Source organism: Rhinatrema bivittatum, chromosome 14 (assembly GCF_901001135.1).
Source record: "Rhinatrema bivittatum chromosome 14, aRhiBiv1.1, whole genome shotgun sequence".
NCBI classification, from domain to species: domain Eukaryota; kingdom Metazoa; phylum Chordata; class Amphibia; order Gymnophiona; family Rhinatrematidae; genus Rhinatrema; species Rhinatrema bivittatum.
In genome coordinates, this window is record NC_042628.1 from 44,117,388 (window position 1) to 44,142,973 (window position 25,586).

General features: G+C 44.7%; 1 protein-coding gene and 1 non-coding gene across 2 annotated transcripts in view; one reads left to right on the forward strand and one right to left on the reverse strand.

Moving 5' to 3' along the window:
- Positions 1–25,586, reverse strand: part of CREBBP (CREB binding protein) — a 918,877-nt gene that overhangs the window by 265,852 nt on the left and 627,439 nt on the right. The window contains exon 20 of the mRNA XM_029576620.1: positions 14,121–14,201. Coding sequence (XP_029432480.1) covers positions 14,121–14,201 — 81 coding nt within the window. The remainder of the gene's footprint in view (positions 1–14,120; positions 14,202–25,586) is intronic.
- On the forward strand, positions 20,072–20,144 carry TRNAV-CAC. The gene has a single exon. It is a non-coding gene; the product is annotated as a tRNA-Val (tRNA).

The following is a 25,586-nucleotide window of genomic DNA, read 5'->3' on the forward strand; positions in this document are numbered from 1 at the left end:
CTCAGTGGGTCCCACACATGCTGCTTTGTGAACCCCTCAGTCAATTTCAAAATGTATCAAGCACTAGTGAAGCAGTCTACTCTCCAGGGAGAAGGGAGAGAATTAAGCATGGCTAATTCCTCCTGCTCTCTACGGAGAATGCTATTTACAGGTAGGAAAACTCTGTCTCCGTTAACAAGCAGGGTTGAATTAACCATAACACATGTTGAGTCCAAAGCAGAGGGTTGCACAGCAGAGAACTTACCGAATGAGCAACCTAGCCTCACCAGTGGAGAGTCGACTATTGTCCAAAACTACAGTTGTCTCTTGACATGTTATCCAGATAGTAGTGGGATGTGAAGGTGTGCACAGATGACCAAGTTGCAGCTTTACAGATTTCTTCAATCAAGGTGGCCCTTAGGTGTACCACAGAAGTCGTGCGCAATACAGTCTGCTAGCCAATTTTTAGAAACTGCCACTCCCAGTTGGTTAGGAACAAAAAGGCAACAAATAACTGAGAAGTCTTTCAATGAGGCCGAGTCTTTTTCAAATAAAAGCCTCTTACAATCCAACGAATGAAGAGATTTCTCACTTTCATGAGCATGTGGAAAGTAGGAACAATGATGGCTTGGTTTATGTGAAATGCAGAAACATCACTTTAGGAAGGAAATTAGGGTCAGTGCACAGGACCACTCTACTGTGGAAGAACTAGAGATATGATGAATAGTTCACCAAAGCTTGTAACTCACTAACCTACTTAGCAGATGTGACAGCTACTAGAAATATCTTTTTTCACGTAAGGAAGTTCAAAGGAACCAATGCCAAAAGTTCAAACAGAGGCTTAATAAGTTGGTTCAAAACTATGCTGAGGTCCAAAAGCACCAGAAGCTTAGAGTGCCATAATCTGTTCATAAATTTGGATACCAAAGTATGAGAAGAAATTGGGGCACCATCTAATTGTTGATGGTACACTACACTGGCACCAAGAATGAGAATGTGCTAAGTCCTGATAAAGAAGGGGAAAATATGTAGCACAAGTAGTCCCGTGGGCTGCATGTGAACTGGTCCAGAGATCTAAATTAGTACCAGGCTGAAAATCTCTTCTATTTAAAATTGTAAGCATTTCTCATCAAAGGCTTCCTGGCTGAGATCAGGATATCTTCTACTTCTTTAGGAAGACATAGGGAAGAAACTACCGTGTGTTCAACATCCATCCCATGGGAGCTAGAGAAGGCAGATTCGGATGGCAGAGACTACTGTCCTCTTGAGTGAAAAGAGATGGGGACATACCCAGTGAAATCGGAAGTTGTTTGGCCAACCTTAGGAGATGGGAAAACAACACTTGTCTTTGCCATGCCACAGCAATGAGAATCATTCTCGCACAAATCCCTAGGCAGCCTTACTTCTGTGCCGCAAAACATTTAGATATAGACATGGTTTGATGGGACACAGCCAACATGGATTTACCCAAGGGAAATCCCGCTCACAAATCTACTTTTTTTTGAAGGGTGAATAAACATGTGGCCAAAGGTGAACCAGTAGATGTGGTACATTTGGATTTTCAGAAGGGGTTCGACAAAGTCCCGCATGAGAGGCTTCTAAGAAAACTAAAAAGTCATGGGATAGGAGGAGATGTCCTTTTATGGATTGCAAGTTGTTTAAAAGACAGAAAACAGAGTAGGATTAAATGGTCAGCTTTCACAGTGGAAAAAGATAAACAGTGGCATGCTTCAGGGATCTGTACTTGGACCACTGCTTTTTAATATATTTATAAATGATCTGGAAAGGGGTACGAGGAGTAAGGTGATCAAATTTGTGGATGACACAATTATGCAGAGTAGTTAAATCTCAAACGGATTGTGATGAATTATAGGACTACCTTGCAAAACTGCAAGATTGATTTTCCAAATGGTAGATGAAATTTAACATGGACAAGTGCAAAGTGAGGCATATAGGGAAAAATAACCCTTGCTGTAGTTACACAATATTAGGTTCTATCTTAGGTTACCACCCAGGAAAGAGAACTAGGCGTCAGTGGATAATACATTGACATCGTCAGCCCAATGTGCTGTGGCGATCAACAAAGCAAACAATCTTAGAAATTATTAGGAAGGGAATGAAAAATAAAATGGAGGATGTCATAATGCCTTTGTATCGCTCCATGGTGAGACCGCACCTTGAATACTATGTGCAATTCTGGTCACTGCATATCAAAACGTATATAGCTGCACTGGAGAAAGTGCAGAGAAGGGCAACCAAAATGATAAGGGGCATGGAACAGCTGCCCCATGAGGAAAGGCTAAAGACGTTAGGGGCTGTTCAGTTTGGAGAAGAGACGACTGAGGGGGGATATGATAGAAGTCTACAAAATTATGAAAGGACTTGAACAAGTTCATGTAAATCGGTTATTTACTCTCTCAGATAACAGAAGGACCAGGGGGCACTCAAGGAAGTTAGCAAGTAGCTCATTTAAAAGAAATCGAAGAAAATTATTTTTTACTCAGGGCATAGTAAAGCTCTGGAATTCATTGCCAGAGGATGTGGTTACAGCAGTTAGTGTAACTGGATTAAAAAAAAGGTTTGGATAAGTTCCTAGAGGATAAATCCATACACTGCTATTATGGTACTTAATAAGCAATAGTAGCTTGTGATCTATCTAATGTTTGGGTACTTGCCAGGTACTTATGACTTGGACTGGCCACTGTTGAAAACAAGATACTGGGCTTGATGGACCCTTGGTCTGACCCAGTATGGCATTTATGTTATATTCTTATGCTTTCTGAATTGTCCTTGCAATTAAAGGGCTCTGAGAAAAGGCATCTAGAGGATCTGCATCTCAGCATAACAGAAAAGCTTCGGGAATCAAGCTGAATTCTCTTTGAAATACAGAAGAAAACTGACTTTTTTTTTTTTTTTATTGCTCTCTGCAGTAAATAAGCAATTGCTGGCTGGCTGACTCCCAAAGGCCGAACAGATTGTTTGCCAACTGCTGATCCAGTGACCACTCATGAGAAAGTAAGCTGCGACTAAGGTGGTACACCAGAGTGTTTTTGGGATCCTGTAAGGCATGTCACTTGTAGATGACCTCCATTGTAGATAGCCCATGTCTAGATCCTGAGAGCTTCTCAACAGAGGGCAAAGTAGCCTGTTCTCTTCAAGTCTGTTTAGTAGAACATGGCAACTTAATTATCTAAATCAAAATTCTCTCTCCTGCTAGAAGGTGAGAGAAAGCTTTCAACATGTACCGGATGGCACAAGGCTTCAAGAGGTTGATCTGAAGATAAGAACATGCCATACTGGATCAGACCAAGGGTCCATCAAGCCCAGCATCCTGTTTCCAACAGTGGCCAATCCAGGCCATAAGAACCTGGCAAGTACTCAAAAACTAAGTCCATTTCATGTTACTGTTGCTAGTAATAGCAGTGGCTATTTTCTAAGTCAACTTAATTAATAGCAGGTAATGGACTTCTCCTCCAAGAACTTATCCAATCCTTTTTTAAACACAGCTATACTAACTGAACTAACCACATCCTCTGGCAACAAATTCCAGAGTTTAATTGTGCGTTGAGTGAAGAACTTCTTTCTCCGATTAGCTTTAAATGTGCCACATGCTAACTTCATGGAGTGCCCCCTAGTCCAGTGGTTCTCAACCTTTTTTTGGCCGGGACACACCTGACAAATTGTTCTCATATGCGTGACACACTGAACATGTGACCATCACGGGGCTAAGTGTAAACATGCACTCTGCATCCACAGGACTCCCCTCAACCCTCAGCAATGAGTGCAGAGCAGATCTAGGGCATAACCCGTACAACTCACCATACAAAAAAAAGATATTCTGGTTCTGATGACATCTCAGTAAAAGCAAAACAAACTCCCTTTACTACCAGGCACAATAGCCTTCCTTATGAAAAGACAGTAATTTACCACTAATGCATATCCTATTGAGAAAACACATCAAATAAGATTGATACAAATGCCTACATGCTAGTAAAACACCTCACTTTGGTCACACACCCAGAACTGACCTTCACCAAGTACAGAAAAAACACAAATTATAAATATGGAGACAGAAACTGGAACGGAAAACCAAAAAAGCCACTCTGCATACAGTGCGAACCTGGAGAAATGGAAAGAGAAATATAGCACCTAACAGACTCAGGATTTGCAATAATGCACACAAACTAACCTGCACAAAGTTACACCTGTATTACGGAACACACGCAAACAGTAACAACCCTATCTAAGAAATACAACTATTAAACCAGGCCCTAAACACTAAAACATTTCCTATTGGGAAAACAGAATAAGCCAAGCTGCTACAGAGCCCCACACAGAAATCATTGTAAAGTTATAACAAAAATGTTACAAAGCAGCTGCTGAACAGAATAATATTCAATTAAATACTCATAAAAATTATTAAAACATGTCCAAATATCAATAAAATATTTCAAAACAGCAGACATCGCATAATACCCAATAATTAAAATGGCAGTCAATCAAGAAAAATAAATTTAAAAAGCCACCTTTACTTACCTTCTCCAGCAACTCTCCTACTCCTTTCCCTTCCAGGCCAATAGCACTAACCAGAAGCAGCAAGGGCTGCTGAAGCTCTGTCCTCAATCTTCTTCCTTAGCACCCACAACCAGTCACTCACAACACACACACCCCCAAATAGACCCCACGACCAGTCTCGGTCTCTTTCACACCAGTCATCTTCCTGACCAGTTTCTCTCTCTCACACAGAAACACATCACCTCCCTGACCAGTCTCGCTCTCTCAATCACACTCATGTTCTCTTATATACAAGCTCTCAATCACACACAAAAGCTCTTACACCCATTCACACCAGCTCTCACCCAGGCTTCCATTCACACCCCTACACACAAGCTCTCACCCAAGCACCCATTCACACCCAATGACACAAGCTCTCACCCAGGTACCCATTCACACCCACAGACACAAGCTCTCCCCCAAGTACCCATTCACACCCTCCGACACAAGCTCTCCCCCAGGCACCCATTCACACCCTCAGACACAAGCTCTCACCCAGGCACCCATTCACACCCTCAGACACAAGCTCTCACCCAGGCACCCATTCACACCCACAAACACAAGCTCTCACCCAGGCACCCATTCACACCCACAGACACAAGCTTTCACCCAGACATCCATTCACACCCACAGACACAAGCTTTCACCCAGGCATCCAATCACACCCATAGACACAAGCTCTCACCCAGATATCCATTCACACCCACAGACACAAGCTCTCACCCAGGCACCCATTCACACCCTCAGACACAAGCTCTCACCCAGGCATCCATTCACACCCACAGACACAAGCTCTCACCCAGACATCCATTCACACCCACAGACACAAGCTTTCACCCAGACATTCATTCACACCCTCAGACACAAGCTCTCACCCAGACATCCATTCACACCCACAGACACAAGCTTTCACCCAGGCACCCATTCACACCCACAGACACAAGCTCTCACCCAGGCATTCATTCACACCCTCAGACACAAGCTTTCACCCAGGCATCCAATCACACCCAGGCATCCAATCACACCCATAGACACAAGCTCTCACCCAGGCCCCCATTCACACACAGACACACCAGCTCTCACCAAAAATAACTTCTTCCTTCATTGCAGGGATAGGCTCCGGTTCCGCCGTGGCTTTAATCCGGCGGGCCTTCTTTTTTCGGCGCCACGGGGATGGGCGCCTCAGTCAGAGGTCGGGTTTCCTCTTCGTCGCTAGGGGTCGGGTTTTCCTCTTCACCGCTACGGGGCTGGGCTCCCGTAGCGGCCTTGCACCGTCGGGGTTGGGTTTTCTCTTCACCGCTACGGGGCTGGGCTCCCGTAGCGGCCTTGCACCGTTGGGGTTGGGTTTTCTCTTCACCGCTACGGGGCTGGGCTCCCGTAGCGGCCTTGCACCGTTGGGGGTCGGGTTTTCTCTTCACCGCTACGGGGATGGGCTCCCGTAGCGGCCTTGCTTCGTCGGGGTCCTACACTGCTATTCCTCCCACCCCACTCCCGGACAGTGCCATGCCTGCCTCACCGGCCAATCAAAGGCTTCCTCCCTTCTTCCTACTACCACTGGCAGGTGGCAGGGAGGAGGCTTCCGATTGGCCTGCGCGGGGGAAGGCAAAATGAAGGAGGCTTCCCATTGGGCAGTGGGGGGTAGGAAGAAAGGAAGCTTTCAATTGGACCGCGGGGGCTGGAAAAAGGGAGAAGGAAAGTACAATGGGGCAGTGGGACACCGGGAGACGCGACACACCTGGCGGTGTTTGGCGACACACTAGTGTGTCGCGACACACCGGTTGAGAAGCGCTGCCCTAGTCTATTATCTGAAAGAGTAAATAACCAATTCACATCTGCCCATTCTAGACACGTCTATCATATCCCACCTCAGCCGTCTCTTCTCCAAGCTGAACAGGCCAAACCTCTTTAGTCTTTCCTCAAAGGGGAGCTGTTCCATTCCCCTTATCATTTTGGTCACCCTTCTCTGTACCTTCTCCATCGCAATTATATCTTTTTTGAGATGCGGCAACCAGAATTGTACACAGTATTCAAAGTGGGGTCTCACCATAGAGCGATACAGAGGAATTGACATTTTCCGTTTTATTCACCATTCCCTTCCAAATAATTCCCAACATTCTGTTTGCTTTTTTGACTACCGCAGCACATTGAACCAACGATTTCAATGTGTTATCCACTATGATGCCTAGATCTCTTACTTGGGTGGTAGCACCTAATATGGAACCTAACATTGTGTAACTATAGCATGGGTTATTTTTCCCTATATGCATCACCTTGCACTTATCCACATTAAATTTCATCTGCCATTGATGCCCAATTTTCCAGTCTCACAAGGTCTTCCTGCAATTTATCACAATCTGCTTGTGATTTAACTACTCTGAACAATTTTGTGTCATCTGCAAATTTGATTACCTCACTCGTCGTATCTCTTTCCAGATCATTTATAAATATATTGAAAAATAAGGATCCAAATACAGATCCCTGAGGCACTCCACTGCCCACTCCCGTCCACTGAGAAAATTGTCCATTTAATCCTACTCTCTGTTTCCTGTCTTTTAGCCAGTTTGTAATCCACGAAAGGACATCGCCACCATGACTTTTTACTTTTCCTAGAAGCCTCTCATGAGGAACTTTATCAAGCGCCTTCTGAAAATCCAAGTAAACTTCATCTACTGGTTCACCTTTATCCACATGTTTATTAACTCCTTCAAAAAAGTGAAGCAGATTTATGAGACAAGACTTACCTTGGGTAAAGCTATGCTGACTTTGTTCCATTAAACAATGTATTTCTATATGTTCTGTGGTTTTGATGCTTAGAACACTTTCCACTATTTTTCCTGGAACTGAAGTCAGGCTAACCTGTCTGTAGTTTCTCGGATCACCCCTGGAGCCCTTTTTAAATATTGGGGTTACATTAGCTATCCTCCAGTCTTCAGGTACAATGGATGATTTTAATGATAGGTTACAAATTTTTACTAATAGGTCTGAAATTTCATTTTTTAGTTCTTTCAGAACCCTGGGGTGTATACCATCCGGTCCAGGTGATTTACTATTTTTCAGTTTATCAATCAGGCCTACCACATCTTCTAGGTTCACGGTAATTTGGTTCAGTCCATCTGAATCATTACCCATGAAAACCTTCTCCGGAACGGGTATCTCCCCAACATACTCTAATAAATACCGAAGCAAAGAAATCATTTAATCTTTCCGCGATGGCCTTATCTTCTCTAAGTGCCCCTTTAACCCCTCGATCATCTAACGGTCCAACTGACTCCCTCACAGGCTTTTTGCTTCGGATATATTTAAAAAAGATTTTACTGTGAGGTTTTGTTTCTATGGCCAACTTCTTTTCAAATTCTCTCAGCCTGTCTTATCAATTTCTTACATTTAACTTGCCAACGCTTATGCATTATCCTATTTTCATCTGTTGGATCTTTCTTCCAATTTTTGAATGAAGATCTTTTGGCTAAAATAGCTTCTTTCACCTCCCCTTTTAACCATGCCGGTAATCGTTTTGCCTTCTTTCCACCTTTTTTAATGTGTGGAATACAACTGGACTGTGCTTCTAGGATTTTTTTTTTTTTTAAACGACCACGCCTCTTGCACGCTTTTTACCTTTGTAGCTGCTCCTTTCAGTTTTTTTCTTACAATTTTTCTCATTTTATCAAAGTTTCCCTTTTGAAAGTTTAGCACGAGAGCCGTAGATTTGCTTACTGTCCCCCTTCCAGTCATTAATTCTACTAAGGACCATATTATTTGGGTCCAAGCCACGCTCCCCATCACATGGTAGATACATTGGTGAACAAAATCATTGGATGAGATGGCATTGTCATGGGGATTTCAGCATCCAGAACCAAAGGTGATGTTATGCCGGCTGATATCTTGATATGGTGGGTCAAAAGTTGTTGCAGCTGATCCCACTGGCATCAAAGGCTCCTTTGTAAGTTTCGTATGCAATTGGGAGAACGAGATGACAACTGCTGCTGCCATATGTCCCAGGATGACAAGGACTTATCTTGGTCCCACTGCAGGAGGGTTTTTACCAGCCCCTTTATCACTAAGGCTATTTTGCTTGGAAGGAACTCTTGGTCTTGAACTGAATCCTCTAGAAAGGAATGAGGCTCAATTTGATTTGATCAGAAAACCCAGGGACTAGTATCCAGATGGTTTTCTCTAGGGAATCCAGAACTCCCGACTGAGAGGAAGTGGTCACCTATCAATCATCCAGGTAGAAAGGTAGGGGAAGATGCAGACTCCTATCTGGCGCAGGTATGCCGCTATCACCACCAAGCACAAAGAATATACTTGGGACTGCAGATAGGCAAAAAGAAAGGATTTTATACGGGTAATGAGTCCACCCCACTACAAATATGAGCTGCCTCCAATGCAAATGATGAAGTGGCATAAGAGTATAGATGTATTTGAGATCCAGGGTAAACATCCAATTGCCCAGATAAATGAACAGAAGAATCATGTAAAGGAGCTCATTTTGAATTTTCCCACATCAAGAGTTTGCTCAGTGTCCATAAATCTAGAATAATCCTCAGCCCCTAATCTTCTTGGGAATTAGAAAGTGATGGGAGTAAAATCCCTGTCTTGGGGAGAAGCTCGGTTTATCACTCTCTGCTGAGGGAGCAACTCCACCTCCAGATGAAACTGGGCCAACCAAGATGGGTCTGAATTGAACACTGAAAATCATTGGGTCAATGGATAAGCGAGAGAAGTGCAAATACTAATCACAATCCACAATTTTCAGAACTAAGCAATCCTTAGTAATCTCCTTCTCCACATCAGATGCGTCAGTGAGCCGGGCTTGAGTTATGTCAAAAAACTGGATCCAAGTTTTCCTTGTGGCTATTGTGGGGTTCTAAGATGATGCCATTCCCTTGGATGCCTTTGGCAGGAAGCTGTTGCTGCTGCAAAGGGCATCTGGTGTCTGGGAACTGGAAGTTAGTCGCCTCCTCTTCCTGACAGACATTGGTTAGCAGCCTGGTGCTCCTTAATCTATGCCAGTCTCTGACTTTGTTCATGAACAAATTGTCCTCCTAAGCAAAGGACATCTGCAACCCAGTCATGGACATCTTCTCTCAGACTGCTGGCACGCAACCAAGCAGCCTGCAGAGCCCACTGGTAGCCATCGAAGTGCTCAGAGTGGTGTCAAAAACTTCATATATGGAGTGTACCAAATGTTGCTCACACTCCTCGATGTCCTTATCTATCTTACGTGACCTGTTTTAGGTCTAAAGACTGTGTGATGGGCTTCATCTTTTTGATACATTCATTTAAATAAGAAACCATATACAGCTGGTGTGCTCAGCATGGAACCTTGAAGCACCTTTTCCCCTCAAATGTTTAGTAACTTGGGGTCTTTACCTAGCAAAATGTTAGAAATCCTAGTTTTCTTTGTCCTCTTGAGAGCTTACTCCACCACAATTGAATAATGCAGAAATGATATCATATCAAACCCAGGGGTTTGCTGCACTCTATATTTAAGATCCAACTTCCTGGCCACTGGCAGGCACATGGTGGGATTCTGTCAAATTCTGGATTGCAAGTCTCTGAGCAGTCTATAACAGATTTGCTCCTAGAATCCTACAGGGGCTCAAGGAGCTACAAAAACCCTCTGTTCTTTGATTCATCATCTTCTTATCATTAATATTTTTTTTAACTCCTTATTTTCATAAATTTCCAAAATTCAAGTCATAACTTGACATACATAGAATATCAAACAATCATAGAAAAGAAACAAAGAAAAATACAAGAAAATAAAACTAAGCAATCATCCTAATGAGATCTCAAATAGGGGGCTATAATTAAATAGAAAAATCAATAAAAGGAAATAATGACCAGAAAAATGTTTACAATCCACTAAATCTTGGACTCTATCTACAAATTTTAAGAAGAAATAGACAAGGGTCTCTCTCTATTCTGCAAAAAACCTTCTAACTGATCTGAATCAAAAAAGATATATTTAAGAGTACCCAATTTAACAACACAATTTCAAGGAAATTGGAGAAGAAATGAAGCACCCATATCTAGCACTTTTTTTGCAGATAATTTTTTCCGTTTTAGCTATGTCAGGAATATTGCAAGCTGTCGGCCAAAAAACCTTTTATCTGAGGCACAAAAGAACATTTTCATGGTCCAAATTGTATCAGGTTCCAGGTCAAATACCACTAACAAAGTAGCAAAGCCCTCAATATCAACCTGAGAATCCTGGAGCATAGCTGTTAAATTATCTAATACATTGGGTTGTATAGGGGAGTTACTTCTCCCAGCAGATGGCCTAGAAGAAATATAAAAGGCCTTAGTAATAGGTGGAATAGAATCATGTGGTACCTTAAGTACCTCCACATAAAATTTCCTAAGCATTTCAATAGGAGAAATACTAATTGACTTAGGAAAATTAAGAATTCTCAAATTCAACCTCCTTGAATTATTTTCTAAAGCTTCTAAACCTTGATTAAATTCTTGCCCTTTAATTAATGCTATATCACTTTTACCTAATGTTTCACATTGCTTGTCCAAATAAGAAATACGTTCTAAATTACCCTTAATAGCTGTATCATGCCCCAAAACCTGAGACTGAATGGAACCAACAAGCATAAAAATATTTTCAATTTTGGACCCAAGAGAGATTTGCAGTCCCTTGATAGCAGTCCAGAGTGTTTCCATGGTAATCTGCGCAGGTCTCTCAGGAAGATTAGAAGAGGTACCAGGAACAGATGCCACCAAGGCATTAGAAGCATCAGGCAGAACCTGGGAGTCCAAAAAGTCAGGTTCCCCCACCACAGGAGAAGCCTGTATAGCACTTATAGGCTGAGGCAAAATCTCCTGCGAACCTGATAAAGGCGCAGAGTCCAATCTAGGTGGTAGGCAGAGGTCAGGGCTGAAGGAGATGGAATTCCCTGAAGAAGCAGCAGGAACCCCCATGCTAAGCTGAAACAGCCCTGATGGTGTACTGGTAATCAAAGGCTGCAAAAACCCATTGATAGTCGTCTGGTACACAGAAGGGGGAGGAACTATAGGGTTGGAGGGGAAAACCCAAACAGTCCCCCTTCCTCTTCTTCCCCATATGACTAAACAGATTGATGCTGACAAGAAATAACAGAAGGAGGGAGAGGAACTTAAAGAAGTCTTCAAAGTGAACAGCAGCAACGGACATCAAAAAGGCTCCACAACTGGGCAAAGCCGTGCGCCCCTTTGGCGAGCATGGCTTCGGCAATGTGCTGGAGGTGGCTGTGTGCCGCCGCAGGCCCAATTATGAAGGCCGCTCTCAGCATCCCGAAAGAATGACGTCAGGACGCCCAGGGCTGGCTAAGAGCTGGAACTCCATCGAGGCAAGATAGAATCAGCACTTCGGAATAGTTGAGGGCAATTCTCCAGCAGGTCAGGACCTCCTCTCTCTTCTCCGCAGTCCCCTTAACATTAATATTTAATACTTTTGCCAACTTATCTAGGAGCTTGGAATAGCAGAGGTCCTCAGGTGGTGATGAATTCTGCAACAATTCCAGTAAAGAATCTGACAGAATTCCCATCTGATAAGGGTAAAGGGAAAACACTGATCCATGACCCCAAGGACGCAACAATTTTATAACATATGCACGAATACATTATAAAATAACCTTGGCATGCGCATGTGTGTACCTAATTTTGCAAGTAGGCACATTCAACCACGCAAATCGGGTTTCAGCCGCAGAAGTCAGAGTTTTATAACCAGTGTGCATCCATGCACGCTAAGGTCAGTTTCACCAGTTCATCCATCAGTTTGTTCAGCTAGGTCCCTCCAGACTCCACTGGTTTAAAAGCCTGTATCCCCCCCCCCCAAGTTTCCCCAGACCCTTTAAACACCACAGGAATTGCTTTTTCTTTTTTTTTTAAATTTACACCTCCTTCATAGCAGAAGTAAAGTTATGTGGCACTAGATCTGGGCGCGGGCCCAGGCGCAAAAAAAGTCTGCATGCACATCTCTTGGCCCCACTCTGGAATGCCAGTGCCTCACCCACACCATGCCCCTTTTTGATTCTGAGTGAGTGAGATGGCACTGGGAGATGTGCACGCATGTAGGCAGCTTTTACAATATGGCAGGCACGTGTAAGCCCTACATGCTCGCGCTTCTCCCAGTTCTGGCATGCCCCGGACTTTTAAAATTCACCTTTAAAATTGTGCTGAGCTCAATGAGATGGGTCCATTGGACACTGTCAGATGACGTCACCCACATGTCATGGCTAATTTAGCCCTGCTCGTCAACAGAGAATCAAAAGTACAATTTTATACATCCAATAGGGCAAAACCAGGATTGGATCTTTCTTTCTGGATCGACCTGGGAAACGTGTAACTCGAACTATCAGTTATTATGTTTTGATGTATGAGGTTTAAAGCGGCACTGCAATTACTTCTGTGCATTGTGATCAACATTAAAAACATACAAAAAAACAGAACAACACAATGAAAAGTTATTTAAAATAAATACTGACAAAGTGACAGTCAGACAAAACTGAAAAAAATATACCAACAAGAAATGTATTCATTCAAGCCCCAGTGTTGTCATTCTAACTCCACTTTATCATGAGATTTCAGACCAATCCTAGGCTTCCAATTATGTTCCAATGTATTCTTGTAGTTGCCTTGCTTCAGCATTAGGAAGGGAGTTAGAAAACAGACACTGTACCCAACACCGATAATTGCACATAAAAGGTTAACAATAGTACTTTATCTACCCTCACTCCTTTTTCTTTTAAGCTTCAAAACCACAGCCTGACAATGGTACAAAAAGTAAAAGTATAAAACAATCTTTACTAAAAATGTAAAGTATTTTAGCTGCAATGAAAAGTTTAGGCTGTCATTCCTTTTTAACATTACTATTGTGAATAGCTGAAATCAAATTATTTGATCAGCATGTTGAAAGGGCTTGTTGGACTTAAGTCTAGAGGTATAAACATTGCATCATTGCAATCCTAAATACCTACTACCAGTAGTCGCCCAATAGTTTTAAACACATCCGAAATCAAAAGCCTCAGAAACCTGATTATTAAGCCAACCTAAACAGGCAAAAATATACCTGCTCAAACATAATACATATTGCAGACTTTTTACCACTTTACAACTGGATTGTCAAATTTTGATCATAATGCAGCAAAATTTAATTATAGCTCATCATGTTGAGTTTAACTGAAGCAGACTTTATATAAGAGCAAAATACATTTCTATATTGTATCTAGCCTAGCAAGTTTTCTTTTAAACAAATATTTTCCCATCAATCCCAAGAATCCTCAGAATGCTGTTTAGAACTTTGTCTCTTACTCTTTTTGCATGTTACAGAACCTGACTTCAGGGCACTGAAATATTCCAGTAGTCAACAAGCCTGTACACTATTAATGTTTAATTAATGGTGATAAGAGAACTTTTGTACTTATAACAGTTGCCATGCACTGACAAATCATGCAATTAAAAGGCCAAATATACAGAAGTTCCTTGCTGCCACCACCACTAGAATCAGAAACATCTCTGGCAAACTATTTGGCCATCACAAGAGAGAAATCTATAATTATCAAGTAGCAAAACAAAAAGTTTTCATATGGGTTACTTACGTTTGTGGCTGTGAAGGATCATCCCCAAGAGTAACATTCTCTCCTTGGATCTCAGTGAAACACTTCTCACAGAAGTGATACCTGCCAACAACAAAGCCAGAAAATCAGGGTGAAATGATCCATTATAAAAGTCACCTGAGCAACAGCGTCACTAATCAGTTGAGCACCATCAGTTTGTGATTAGTAACTGTCTCACATACTGCATCCACACACAAAGTTACAATACTACAGAAATCAAACACAAATAGTACAGATAAAGGAGAGAAAAATATTTAAAATAATGGAAATGTCAGTAATTGGGCATGTGATGGAGTCATGCAGTAGGGTTCTGGGACAGAGAAGAATCATATATGCCACTAATTACCTATGCTACAAAAGAAAAACAATGAGGTACTAAAACATCTATTTTAATTCCTGAATGGCAAGAGTTTGAATCCTTAATAATAATCACCCATGACAAGTGGCAGTATGATTAAGGTGGAATTTATACTTACCGTTAATTTCCTCTAATTTAGGCCTACCAGACTAGTCTAGGTTTGCTCCCCCTGCCAGCAGATGGAGACAGAGAAAACTTAAAGCTACCTTTCCTCTTCCCTAAATTTCATAACCAAGTCTTCAATAAAATAACCACCCTAGAGCGGTATCTTGGAGAATTCCACGATTGGCTGCAAGTTAGAGGAATGAGCTCTGAAGAACCTTCTAAAAAAATTTTTCATTGCATTTTATGGGCAAGAAACAGGGCAAGGCAAGAGTGTTTTCTGACATGTCGGCAACCTCTACGCAAGTTGGCCCAATGGACAAACATCTATTTTGGAGCCGGAAAACTCCACTGAGCTATTGCTGGGCAACGTTATGAATTAAAGTTCCTCAATCGCAGCCCCAGTCACAGACTTCGCTTTCCCCAGAGCAGCACCATAGGCCTCCCCAACCCGGACATTTTTGATTAGCCTAGACACTAGCGGTTCTTCTCTGTGGCGCCCAGACATCATACTGCCACTGAGATGTGGAGCCGACTTCTGGCAGGAATTTCAGGCGGTTTGGCTTTGCGCGTGGAGGTGGCAAGTTCTTGCTGTGGTGTAGTTTCACTTCCTTCTTCACCTCAAAATATTTCAAAGCCTGAGGTACTTCCACTGGTTTTTATTAAGCCTTCTACTATAACACTTGATGCAATGTGGGAAGCTATTATGAAACTCTCCTTGCATGTGGCCCATTTTGTTTCCCAACATCAGGAACCTTTCAGGGGCTGTAAATTCTTTGCAATTGCAAATAAATGGGGTATTTCATAAGGTGGAACAAATCAAAATTAGAGAGACAGCCTTACAAGAGTCTGTGGGAGTCGTTTCAGAGGGCATTTATATCTGAAAAATAAAGTAGAAAATTTAGAGAATGTCGCCCGGCGACATAACATTCAGTTAATAAATTTTGCTAAGAGATGCTGCACAGATATTTTGAGAATTTTCTGAAAATGTGCTCCCCCCAGTCTCAAAGGTGTATTATTTACCAGTTTGTTTTCTAAAGATCCACAAATGAAAGACAAATCTTCAACCTCTTTTGAATTATCTCGTTTTTAAAGCAATCATCAGAGGAAGGATGTGACTTTTGCAATTGAATCAGATAAAGAATATTATGAAATTGTATTTTCGTAATATAGCTATTCCCTTTTTGGGATTTTAAAGTATCTGTTTCCAGATGTAGCTATGGCAACGCAGGTTAAAAGGAAAAGATTTTTGATGATGAGACCTAGTTTTATTGCTTTAGGGGCTTTATTTTGGTTATATTTCCTCTGTAAATGTGAGGTTAAATTTAAGGGGGGTAAAATGGAGAAATTACTTATCTGATAATTTCGTTTTCCTTAGTGTAGACAGATGGACTCAGGACCAATGGGTATAGAGTACTCCTGTTAGCAGTTGGAGACGGATCAAATTTCAATCTGACGTCAGCCTCTAGTACATGTACCCCTGCAGATCTTCAGTATTCTCCTCGAAAAGCATTGTGGATATATGTGTGACTGACTGATTGTTTAACTTAAATAACTTGATTAACTTGAATAACTTCATAACTTGGTTAAACGTTATAACTTGATTAACTTGATTAGCTTGGATTGGTTGATTGACTATAGCTGGAGACCGCCAGTGTACTCAACCGGAAAGCTTTGTCATCTGGCAGGGTGGATGCCCTAGGTAAATGAAAACATGGCTTACCCTTAAATCATTTGAAAGACCATGTGTAGCACAGCCAAGGGTGGGATGCTGAGTCCATCTGTCTACACTAAGGAAAACGAAATTATCAGGTAAGTAATTTCTCCATTTCCTAGCGTGTAGCAGATAGACTCAGGACCAATGGGATGTATAAAAACTACTCCCGAACTGGGTGGGAGGCTCCTTGTGACCCACTTAGTACTGTCCTTGCAAATGCCATGTCCTCCCGAGCCTGAAAGTCCAGACAGCAGAATCTGGAGAAGGTATGGATGGAGGACCATGTCGCCACCCTGCAGATCTCGGCGGGTGACAGCATTCTAGTTTCTGCCCAGGATACTGCCTGGGCTCTGGTAGAATGGGCCTTGACCTGTAGAGGCGATGTCTTGCCTGCTTCTACGTTAGCCGCCCTGATAACTTCCTTGGTCCAGTGGGCTATGGTTGCCCGCGAGGCCGCTTCCCCTTGTCTCCTTCCGCTGTGAAGGACGAAAAGGTGGTCTGTTTTTCATACGGGTTCCGACATTTCCAGATATCTGGATAGGAGTCTGCCGATGTTGAAGTGGCATAGACTACGGGCTTCTTCGAAACTGTTCAAGTTATCCGCCGATGGTAGCGAGATGGTCTGGTTAAGATGGAAGTGTGAGACCACTCTGGGGAGGACGAGGGAACCGTGCGTAGTTGGATGGATCCCGGGGTGAGCCTGAGGAACAGCTCACGGCAGGACAGTGCTTGCAGCTCTGAGATGCGGCAGGCAGAACAAACTGCCAGCAAAAAGGCTGTCTTTAAGGTTAATAGGCGGAGAGACAGGCCTCGGAGGGGTCTGAAGGCGGTTCCCGCTAGGAAATCCAAAACGATATTGAGATTCCACAGAGGCTCTGGCCACTTTAGTGGTGGGCGAATGTGTTTGACTCCTTTCAGGAAGCGTGACACGTCTGGGTGAGAAGCTATGCTGTCGCCCTCACTCCTGGAGCCATAGCATGATAATGCGGCCAGCTGTAACTTGATGGAGTTGAGGGACAGTCCCTTCTGTAGTCCGTTCCGTAAGAATTCCAGGATCTCGGGAACTTTAAATGAGCGTGGCTTGATGGGGTGGTCTTTGCACCAGGCTTCAAATACTATCCAAATTCTTATATACGTTAACGATGTGGAGAACTTGCTCGGAGGAGGGTGTCGATAACAGCCCCCGAGTATCCACTCTTTCTCAGGCGGGCCCTTTCAATGGCCAAACCGTAAGAGAGAATTGAGCTGGGTCCTCGTGGAGGATCGGAACTTGTTGTAGCAAGTCCCTGTGTGGAGATAGTGGCAGGGGGTTCCCTGCCAGCAGTCTTCTCATGTCTGCGTACCACGGTCTTCTTGGCCAATCCGGAGCCACCAGAAGAACTAGTCCCCTGTGTAGCTGTATCTTGTGAATGATTGCGCCCAGTAGGGGCCACGGCGGGAAGGCGTATAATAGGGTCTCCGGTGGCCAGGTCTGTACCAGGGCATCGATCCCTTGGTCCTGCGGTTCCCGCATGCAGCTGAAGTATCTGGGTACTTGGGCATTGGATCTGTTTGCCAGAAGGTCCCTGTCCGGTGTCCCCCACCATTTCACTATCATTTGGAAGGCTGTGGACGACAGCCTCCATTCTCCTGGGTCTAGACTTTCCCTGCTGAGGTAGTCCGCCATGATGTTGTCTTTCCCGGCGATGTGGACGGCTGAGATCTCCGGGAGATTTGCTTCCATCCATGCCATCAGGGGGTCTATTTCCAGGGACACCTGTTGCCTTCTGGTCCCCCCCCCCCCTGTCAGTTGATGTAGGCCACTGTTGTGGCGTTGTCTGACATTACTCTGACCACTTTGTCTCGAAGTCTGTGAGCGAACCTCAGACAGGCTAGTCTGCCTGAGCTTCTATGCGGTTGATGTTCCATCCCGCCTCTTCTGCGTTCCACTGCCCTTGGGCGGTTAACTCCTCGCAGTGTGCTCCCCAACCTCGTAGACTGGCATCTGTAGTGAGTAGGGTCCAGGTTGGAGAGAATAGTCTGGAACCCCGACTCATGTGGTTGGCCTGCAGCCACCACCGTAGTTGGGTCCGGACACTGCCCGGGAGTGATAGGCGTACGGTGTAGTTCTGGGACCGAGGGTTCCACCGTGATAGAAGTGAGTGCTTTAGGGGCCTCATGTAGGCTCGTGCCCATGGAACAACTTCCAGTGTGGATGCCATCAGCCCGAGGACTTGCAGGTAATCTCATGCTGTGGGATGAGGGTCGTTCAGCAAGGTTTGCAACCGGTTCCACAGTTTTGATCTCCTTGTGGGGGTCAGGCTGACCTTGTCTTCTTTGGTATCGAATCGGACTCCTAGATATTTCAACGACTGTGAGGGCTGTAGAAAACTTTTGTTTGTGTTGACCACCCATCCTAGGCTCTCCAGTAGAGTTATGACTCTGCTGGTTGCTTGCTGGCTTTCCTCTAGTGACTTTGCCCTGATCAGCCAATCGTCTAGATAAGGATGTACGAGGATTCCTTCCTTCCTCAGTGTTGCCGCCACCACCACTATTACCTTGGTGAATGTCCGGGGTGCTGTGGATAACCTGAAGGGTAGTGCCCGGAACTGGTAGTGACGGTCCAGAACTTTGAAGCGTAGGTAGCGCTGGTGTTCCTGATGAATTGGGATGTGTACGTAAGGCCTCCGACAGATCCAGGGATGTGAGAAACTCTCCCGGTTGTATCGCCTTTATTACGGATCGTAGGGTTTCCATGCGGAAGCAGGGAATCCTCAGATGGCGGTTGACAGACATGAGGTCCAGGATGGGCCTGAATGTTCCCTCTTTCTTGGGGACGATAAAATAAATAGAATAATGTCCAGTATTTATTTCTTGTGGAGGCACCGGGGTTATGGCCTCGAGGGCCAGTAGTCTGGACAGTGTAGCTTCCACTGCCACCCTCTTGAAGAGGTCGTGGCAGGGAGACTCCACGAACTTATCCGAAGGGATTCGTAGAAAATCCAGGTAGTACCCCTCCCGAATGATGGCTAAGACCCACTTGTCTGAAGTTATCTCGACCCCATCTGCGGGTAGAATAGGGCTAGTCTGCCTCCTATGGCTTCTTCCCTTGGATGGGTTGGCTGAATCTCATTGTGGGGTACGGCTGGGGCCTGGACCCGAGTTGGTTCCCCTCTTCTTGTGCTTGTTCCGAAAGGACTGGTTCCTGCCCGTCGGGCGGGGCGCTTGATAGTTGCTTCTGTAAGGATTGAAGAGCTGTGAACTTCTGCCCCTGGAGGACCTGGGGAAGGGTCGCTGGTTTTTCTTCGTCTTATCCTCCGGCAGGCGCGGCAATGGGGACTCGCCCCATTTGTTGGCCAGTTTCTCTAGTTCGCTGCCGAACAGGAGGGATCCTTTGAAGGGCATCCTTGTGAGGCGTGTTTTGGAAGATGCGTCGGCTGACCAGCTTCGGAGCCAGAGTGGCCTCCTGGCCGCCACCGCCGACACTCCTCTGGCCGCTGTGCGCACTAGGTCGGAAGCAGTGTCAGTGAGGAATGATACTGCGGGTTCCATGATCTCTCCCGGGGTGTTGTTCCTGGTCTGGGATAAGCAGGCACGTGTCACTACGGTGTAGCAGGCCGCAATTTGTAGAGACATAGCGGCTACGTCAAGGACTGTTTAAGGATGGATTCCAGACCCCGATCATGTGCATCCTTGAGTGCTGCCCCTCCCTCCACTGGGATAGTGGTGAGCTTCAAGACCGCACAGACCATAGCATCAACTCTTGGGCATGCAAGAGTTTCTGTAGTGTAGTGGTTATCATGTTCGCCTCACACACGAAAGGTCCCTGGTTCAAAACCAGGCAGAAACAGTTCCTAGTTTAAGAATATATGGTAGTACTGAGGGAGATGAAGAAAGTAATCAAGATGGCAAAAAGTCAAGCAGAAGAAAGGATTGCCAAAGAGGTAAAGAGAGGTGACAAAACATTTTTCAGATACATCAGTGAAAGGAGAAAAGTCCAAAGTGGTATAATGAAATTGAAAGATGAAAAGAATCAATGTGTGGAGAGAGACAAAGAAATGGCAGAAATATTAAACAAATACTTCAGTTCGGTGTTCACTAAAGAGGACCCTGGAGAAGGACCGTCTCTAGTTAACAAGAAACTGGAGAGGAATGGAGTAGATGTAACTTCATTTACAGTAGAGAATGTATGGGAAGAGCTGGGGAAACAAAGTGGACAAAGCCATGGGGCCTGATGAGGTTCATCCCAGGATACTGAGGGAGCTTAGAGATATGCTGGCGGGTCCGCTGTGTGACCTGTTCAATAGATCCTTAGAAACAGGAGTGGTGCCGAGTGATTGGAGAAGAGCGGTGGTGGTCCCGCTTCACAAGAGTGGGAACAGAGAAGAGGCTGGTAACTACAGACCGGTCAGCCTCACCTCGGTGGTGGGAAAAGTAATGGAATCACTGTTGAAAGAAAGAATAGTGAACTATCTACAGTCACAATTGCTGGACCAGAGGCAGCATGGATTCACCAGAGGAAGATCCTGTCAGACAAATCTGATTGACTTTTTTGACTGGGTAATTAAGGAATTGGATCAAGAAGAGCGCTCAATGTCATCTACTTGGATTTCAGCAAGGCTTTTGATACGGTCCCGCACAGGAGACTGGTGAATAAAATAAGAAGCTTAGGAGTGAGTGCCGAGGTGGTGACCTGGATTGCAAACTGGTTGACAGACAGAAAACAATGTGTGATGGTAAATGGAACTTACTCTGAAGAAAGAGTGGTGTTGAGCGGAGTGCCGCAGGGATCGGTGTTGGGACCGGTCCTGTTCAATATCTTTGTGAGCGACATTGCGGACGGGATAGAAGGTAAGGTTTGTCTTTTTGCGGATGACACTAAGATCTGCAACAGAGTGGACACGCCGGAAGGACTGGAGAGAATGAGACTAGATTTAAGTAAGCTGGAAGAATGGTCGTAGATATGGCAGCTGAGATTCAATGCCAAGAAGTGCAGAGTCATGCACATGGGGTGTGGAAATCCGAAAGAACTGTATTTGATGGGGGGAGTAGGGCTGATATGTACGGAGCAGGAGAGAGACCTCGGGGTGATAGTCTCTAATGATCTGAAATCGGCAAAACAATGTGACAAGGCGATAGCTAAAGCCAGAAGAATGCTGGGCTGCACAGAGAGAGGAATATCGAGTAAGAAAAGGGAAGTGATAATCCCCTTGTACAGGTCCTTGGTGAGGTCTCACCTGGAGTACTGTGTTCAGTTCTGGAGACTGTATCTCCAAAGGGACAGAGACAGGATGGAGGCGGTCCAGAGAAGGGCGACCAAAAAGGTGGAAGGTCTTCATAGAAGGACTTATGAGGAGATTGAAGAATCTAAATATGTACACCCTGGAGGAAAGGAGGAGCAGGGGTGATATGATTCAAACTTTCAGATACTTGAAAGGTTTTAATGATCCAAAGACAATGACAAACCTTTTCCATTGCAAAAAAATCAGCAGAACCAGGGGTCACGATTTAAAACTTCAGGGAGGAAGACTCAGAACCAATGTCAGGAAGTATTTCTTCACGGAGAGGTTGGTGGATGCCTGGAATGCCCTTCCGGAGGAAGTGGTGAAGACCAAAACTGTAAAGGATTTCAAAGGGGCGTGGGATAAACACTGTGGATCCATAAAGTCTAGAGGATGTGAATGAAGAGAAGAGGCAAGGGGTGGCTTGCTTGCGGGAATGACGGCTACTACCTGGAGATTAATATCTTTATTCAATAAACATACACACAGTTAATGCGACTCCAATATTGCTCTATGCTTCAATGGCAAGAGGAAATGTGGAAAAAAGGATTTGCATCCACAAAAAAGCAGGGGAGTAGCTTGCTTGTTATGGCGGTTACTACCCCAAATCAAATAAGCCTGATACTTCACTTTCAATGCACATCCAGCATAGCTCTCTCCTTCAACGGCAGGGTAAATGAAGAAAAGATGATTTATATCAGCATCAACCAACAAGGAATGAATTACATAGTCTGGGGTAAACAGATAAGCAAGGGAGTAGCTGGCTTGTTATGGCGCTTTACTACCCCCGAATCAATTAAGCCTGATACTTCACTTTCAATGCACATCCAGCATAGCTCTCTCCTTCAACGGCAGGGAAAATGAAGAAAAGATGATTTATATCAGCATCAACCAACAAGGAATGAATTACAAAGTCTGGGTAAACAAATAAGCATGGGTGTAGCTTGCTTGTTACGGTAGCTACTACCCCGAATCAATTAAGCATGATACTTGACTTGGAATAAGTATCCAGCGCAGCTCACTGCTTCAGCAACAGAGGGAATTAAGTAAAGAGGATTTTTATTCAGACAACCAACAATGGCTGAATTGCACATGCAGGGTAAACAAATGGGAGTAGCTTGCTTATTACGGCGGTTACCACCCCAAACCAATTAGCTAGATACTTCACTTAAATGCAGCTCCAGCACTGCTGTCTGCATCGATGGTGGGGGTGGAAAGGAATTGGAACCAAATAGTTACTAATAAGGGCCCTGACCTCAACGGTCAGAGTAACAGATTATGAAAACAAATAGGTGTGAAAGCTTGCTGGGCAGACTGGATGGGCCGTTTGGTCTTCTTCTGCTGTCCCTTCTATGTAAGAAGATCTTTGGTTGCCGGGTCCAGGGGGTACATGGCTGCCAAAGCTCGTCCCCCTTTGAAAGTAGCCAATTAAGTAGCCAATTAAGTTTAGCTAAAACAGGATTTCTCCTGTTTTAGCTAAACTTAATTGGCTACCCGTTCATGAGCGCATAATTTTCAAGATAGGCATGATAGTGTTTAAACTACGTGTTTCAGAGTCGACTGTTTGGTTTAATGCACTTTTACGAATTTACAAACCTGTCAGATCTTTAAGATCTTCACAATTAAATTTATTAGAAATTCCTACAGTCCGTCAGGCACGACTCTTTAATACTAGAGAAACTTCTTTTTCCATCGCAGCTCCAGTTCAATGGAACCTCATCCCTTTTGAAATCCGTGTGTTGGAAGATGTTAAAAAATTCAAGATGGCATTTAAGAGCTATTTGCTTACTCGAGCATTTAATATTGTATAATTACAATGTGAATGTTTTACAATATTACTGTGAAATCATGGAGTGTTAATTGTTGAATCTCCCTGTCAAATTTACTTCAGGTATGTAATTTAGTGAATTTTTAGGGATAAGTCCCTAATGGTAGACTGGAATAATATGATATGGTTTCTATGAAACCTATATATATGAGTGTAATATTTATGTTTTTGTTTTTATTATTATGTATGTTTATCATGTATATCGCCTAGGCCTTCTAGTGTTAGGCGATTAATAAATTTTATTAAATGAAATGGACTCCGGAGCATTCCATTCCAGGTCAATCAGCTGTTGTGCCGCTTGTAGCAGAGGGAAATGGTGAGAAGTCTGGCGAAGACCCTCCAAGCAGGGGGTTCGGTTTAGGTTCCCCCGAAGTACCTGGGCCCAGGATAACGAGCTTCGTCAGACATTGGGTGACTAGGTCCGGGAGCTCTTCCTTTGTGAAGAAGCATCTCATGGTTCGGTGAGGCTTTGTCCCCGGGGGGAGCTCCTCCTCTTCTAGGGGCTCGGCTTCCTCTTTAGAGATGTCAGTGTCCCCATAGGTGGGGTTTCTGGGTAGTGGGAGCCTGTGTCTAGGTCTTGAAGGGCCTGGAGCACAAGGGTCCTCCGGTGGAGCATGTGGCTGCTCAGCAGAGGTTCAGTTTGCATTTGAACAAAGGCGAGAGTCCCTTTGAAGAACTCCACCCATGAGATAGACGCTGGATCCAAGCTGAGGGGCGCTGGTTCCCTGGGGGTCCCCGTCTGTGGGGGAGGTCCCCCTGGGGTCTGCTAGGTCCGGGGTACCCCCTGAGGAGCTAGTACTCGGCCCTGGGTGGGATTGGCCCTGAACTGGATCTCCCAGGGCCTCCTCACACTGAGTGCACAGGGCGTCGGCCTCCTCGCTTTGTGCAGCTCTGATGTGGCATGCTGGGTAGAGGCCTTGGCCTTTATTCCTGGTTTCTGGTGGTGCCATGCTGTTAGCGCGTAAACTCTTATGCACTCCGATGCGCCTAAGATGTGCGTGTGAGTTGTGCGTGCAGCGGTGTGTCCAGCCAAAGATACGCGCACAGCTCGGTAGGCGTGCAGGGTGTGCGTAATCTTGTGCGCCCGGCTCTTGTGCATGCAACTTATGCGCACAAGGATTATGTGCGTGTAAGTCTATGCGCACATGTGCTTTGTGCACCTAGCTCGGGTTTGTGTGCTCGGGCCGAACGGCGCGGCGAATAGGGCCCAAGATGGCGATGGCGAGCACGCAGGCAATATGGCGACCCCCTCGAAGGGGCTCCACGTGGGTAGACCCTTGGAAATGGTTGGGGCCTGGCCCTGCTAGGGCGGATCAACCCGGTGGCACTGGTCCCGGCCGAGTGACCTGTGCTCCTCCTCGATACTCGGAGACCAGATTCAAGCAGAAGATTTTTACCTTATCTTGTCTTCGGTGCTTCCCGGTTTCGTCCCGGGCGGTTTTCTGGCTGCGGGGGGGAGAGGGCAAATACCTTCACTGCCGTGCTTGAGGGTACACCTGCTGCCTCTCAGCCGCGCCCGAGGATCTGGGCTAGGTCCTCGCCGCGATTTCGGCTGCTGGACTGAAGCTCACCTCCGAGGGACCACGAAAATCACCTCGGGAATCTCAACTGGGGGAGGGACCCGAGGGTATCACCACAGGAGAACGGGGCTCCTCTTCAGGTAGGTTTCTCCTTTAATTTTGGTTTTTCTTCTTTGAATTTGGTTCTAACGCTGTGAGAGCGTGCAGATAGTCCTAACTGCTATGCAGACGGAAAATACTGAAGAGCTGCACTTCCTGCAGGGGTATATGTACTAGGGGCTGACGTCAGATTGAAATCTGATCCGCCTCCAACTGCTAACAGGAGTACACTATACCCATTGGTCCTGAGTTCATCTGCTACACGCTAGGAAAATAAAATTTTTGAACCTTTACTATTGACAGTATTTCTTAATGATAAGCGTCTGCCAGATCTTGCTCGGTCTATTGCAGGCTTGGAAGTTCCTGCCTCCCAAAAGAGTTAGGTGCATTTGTAGAAGAGTGTCTTTCCCCTCTCTCTTCAGTTTTAATTCCTTTATGGGTTTTTTTGTTTCTTATTTCAAATTGGAATTCTCCCCTTTGTGGTCTGACTGAGCATAAGAGTAATCATGATTTTTTGAAAATATGTTTTGTGTTCTTGAGGTCTCTATATGCTATTTTTGTAC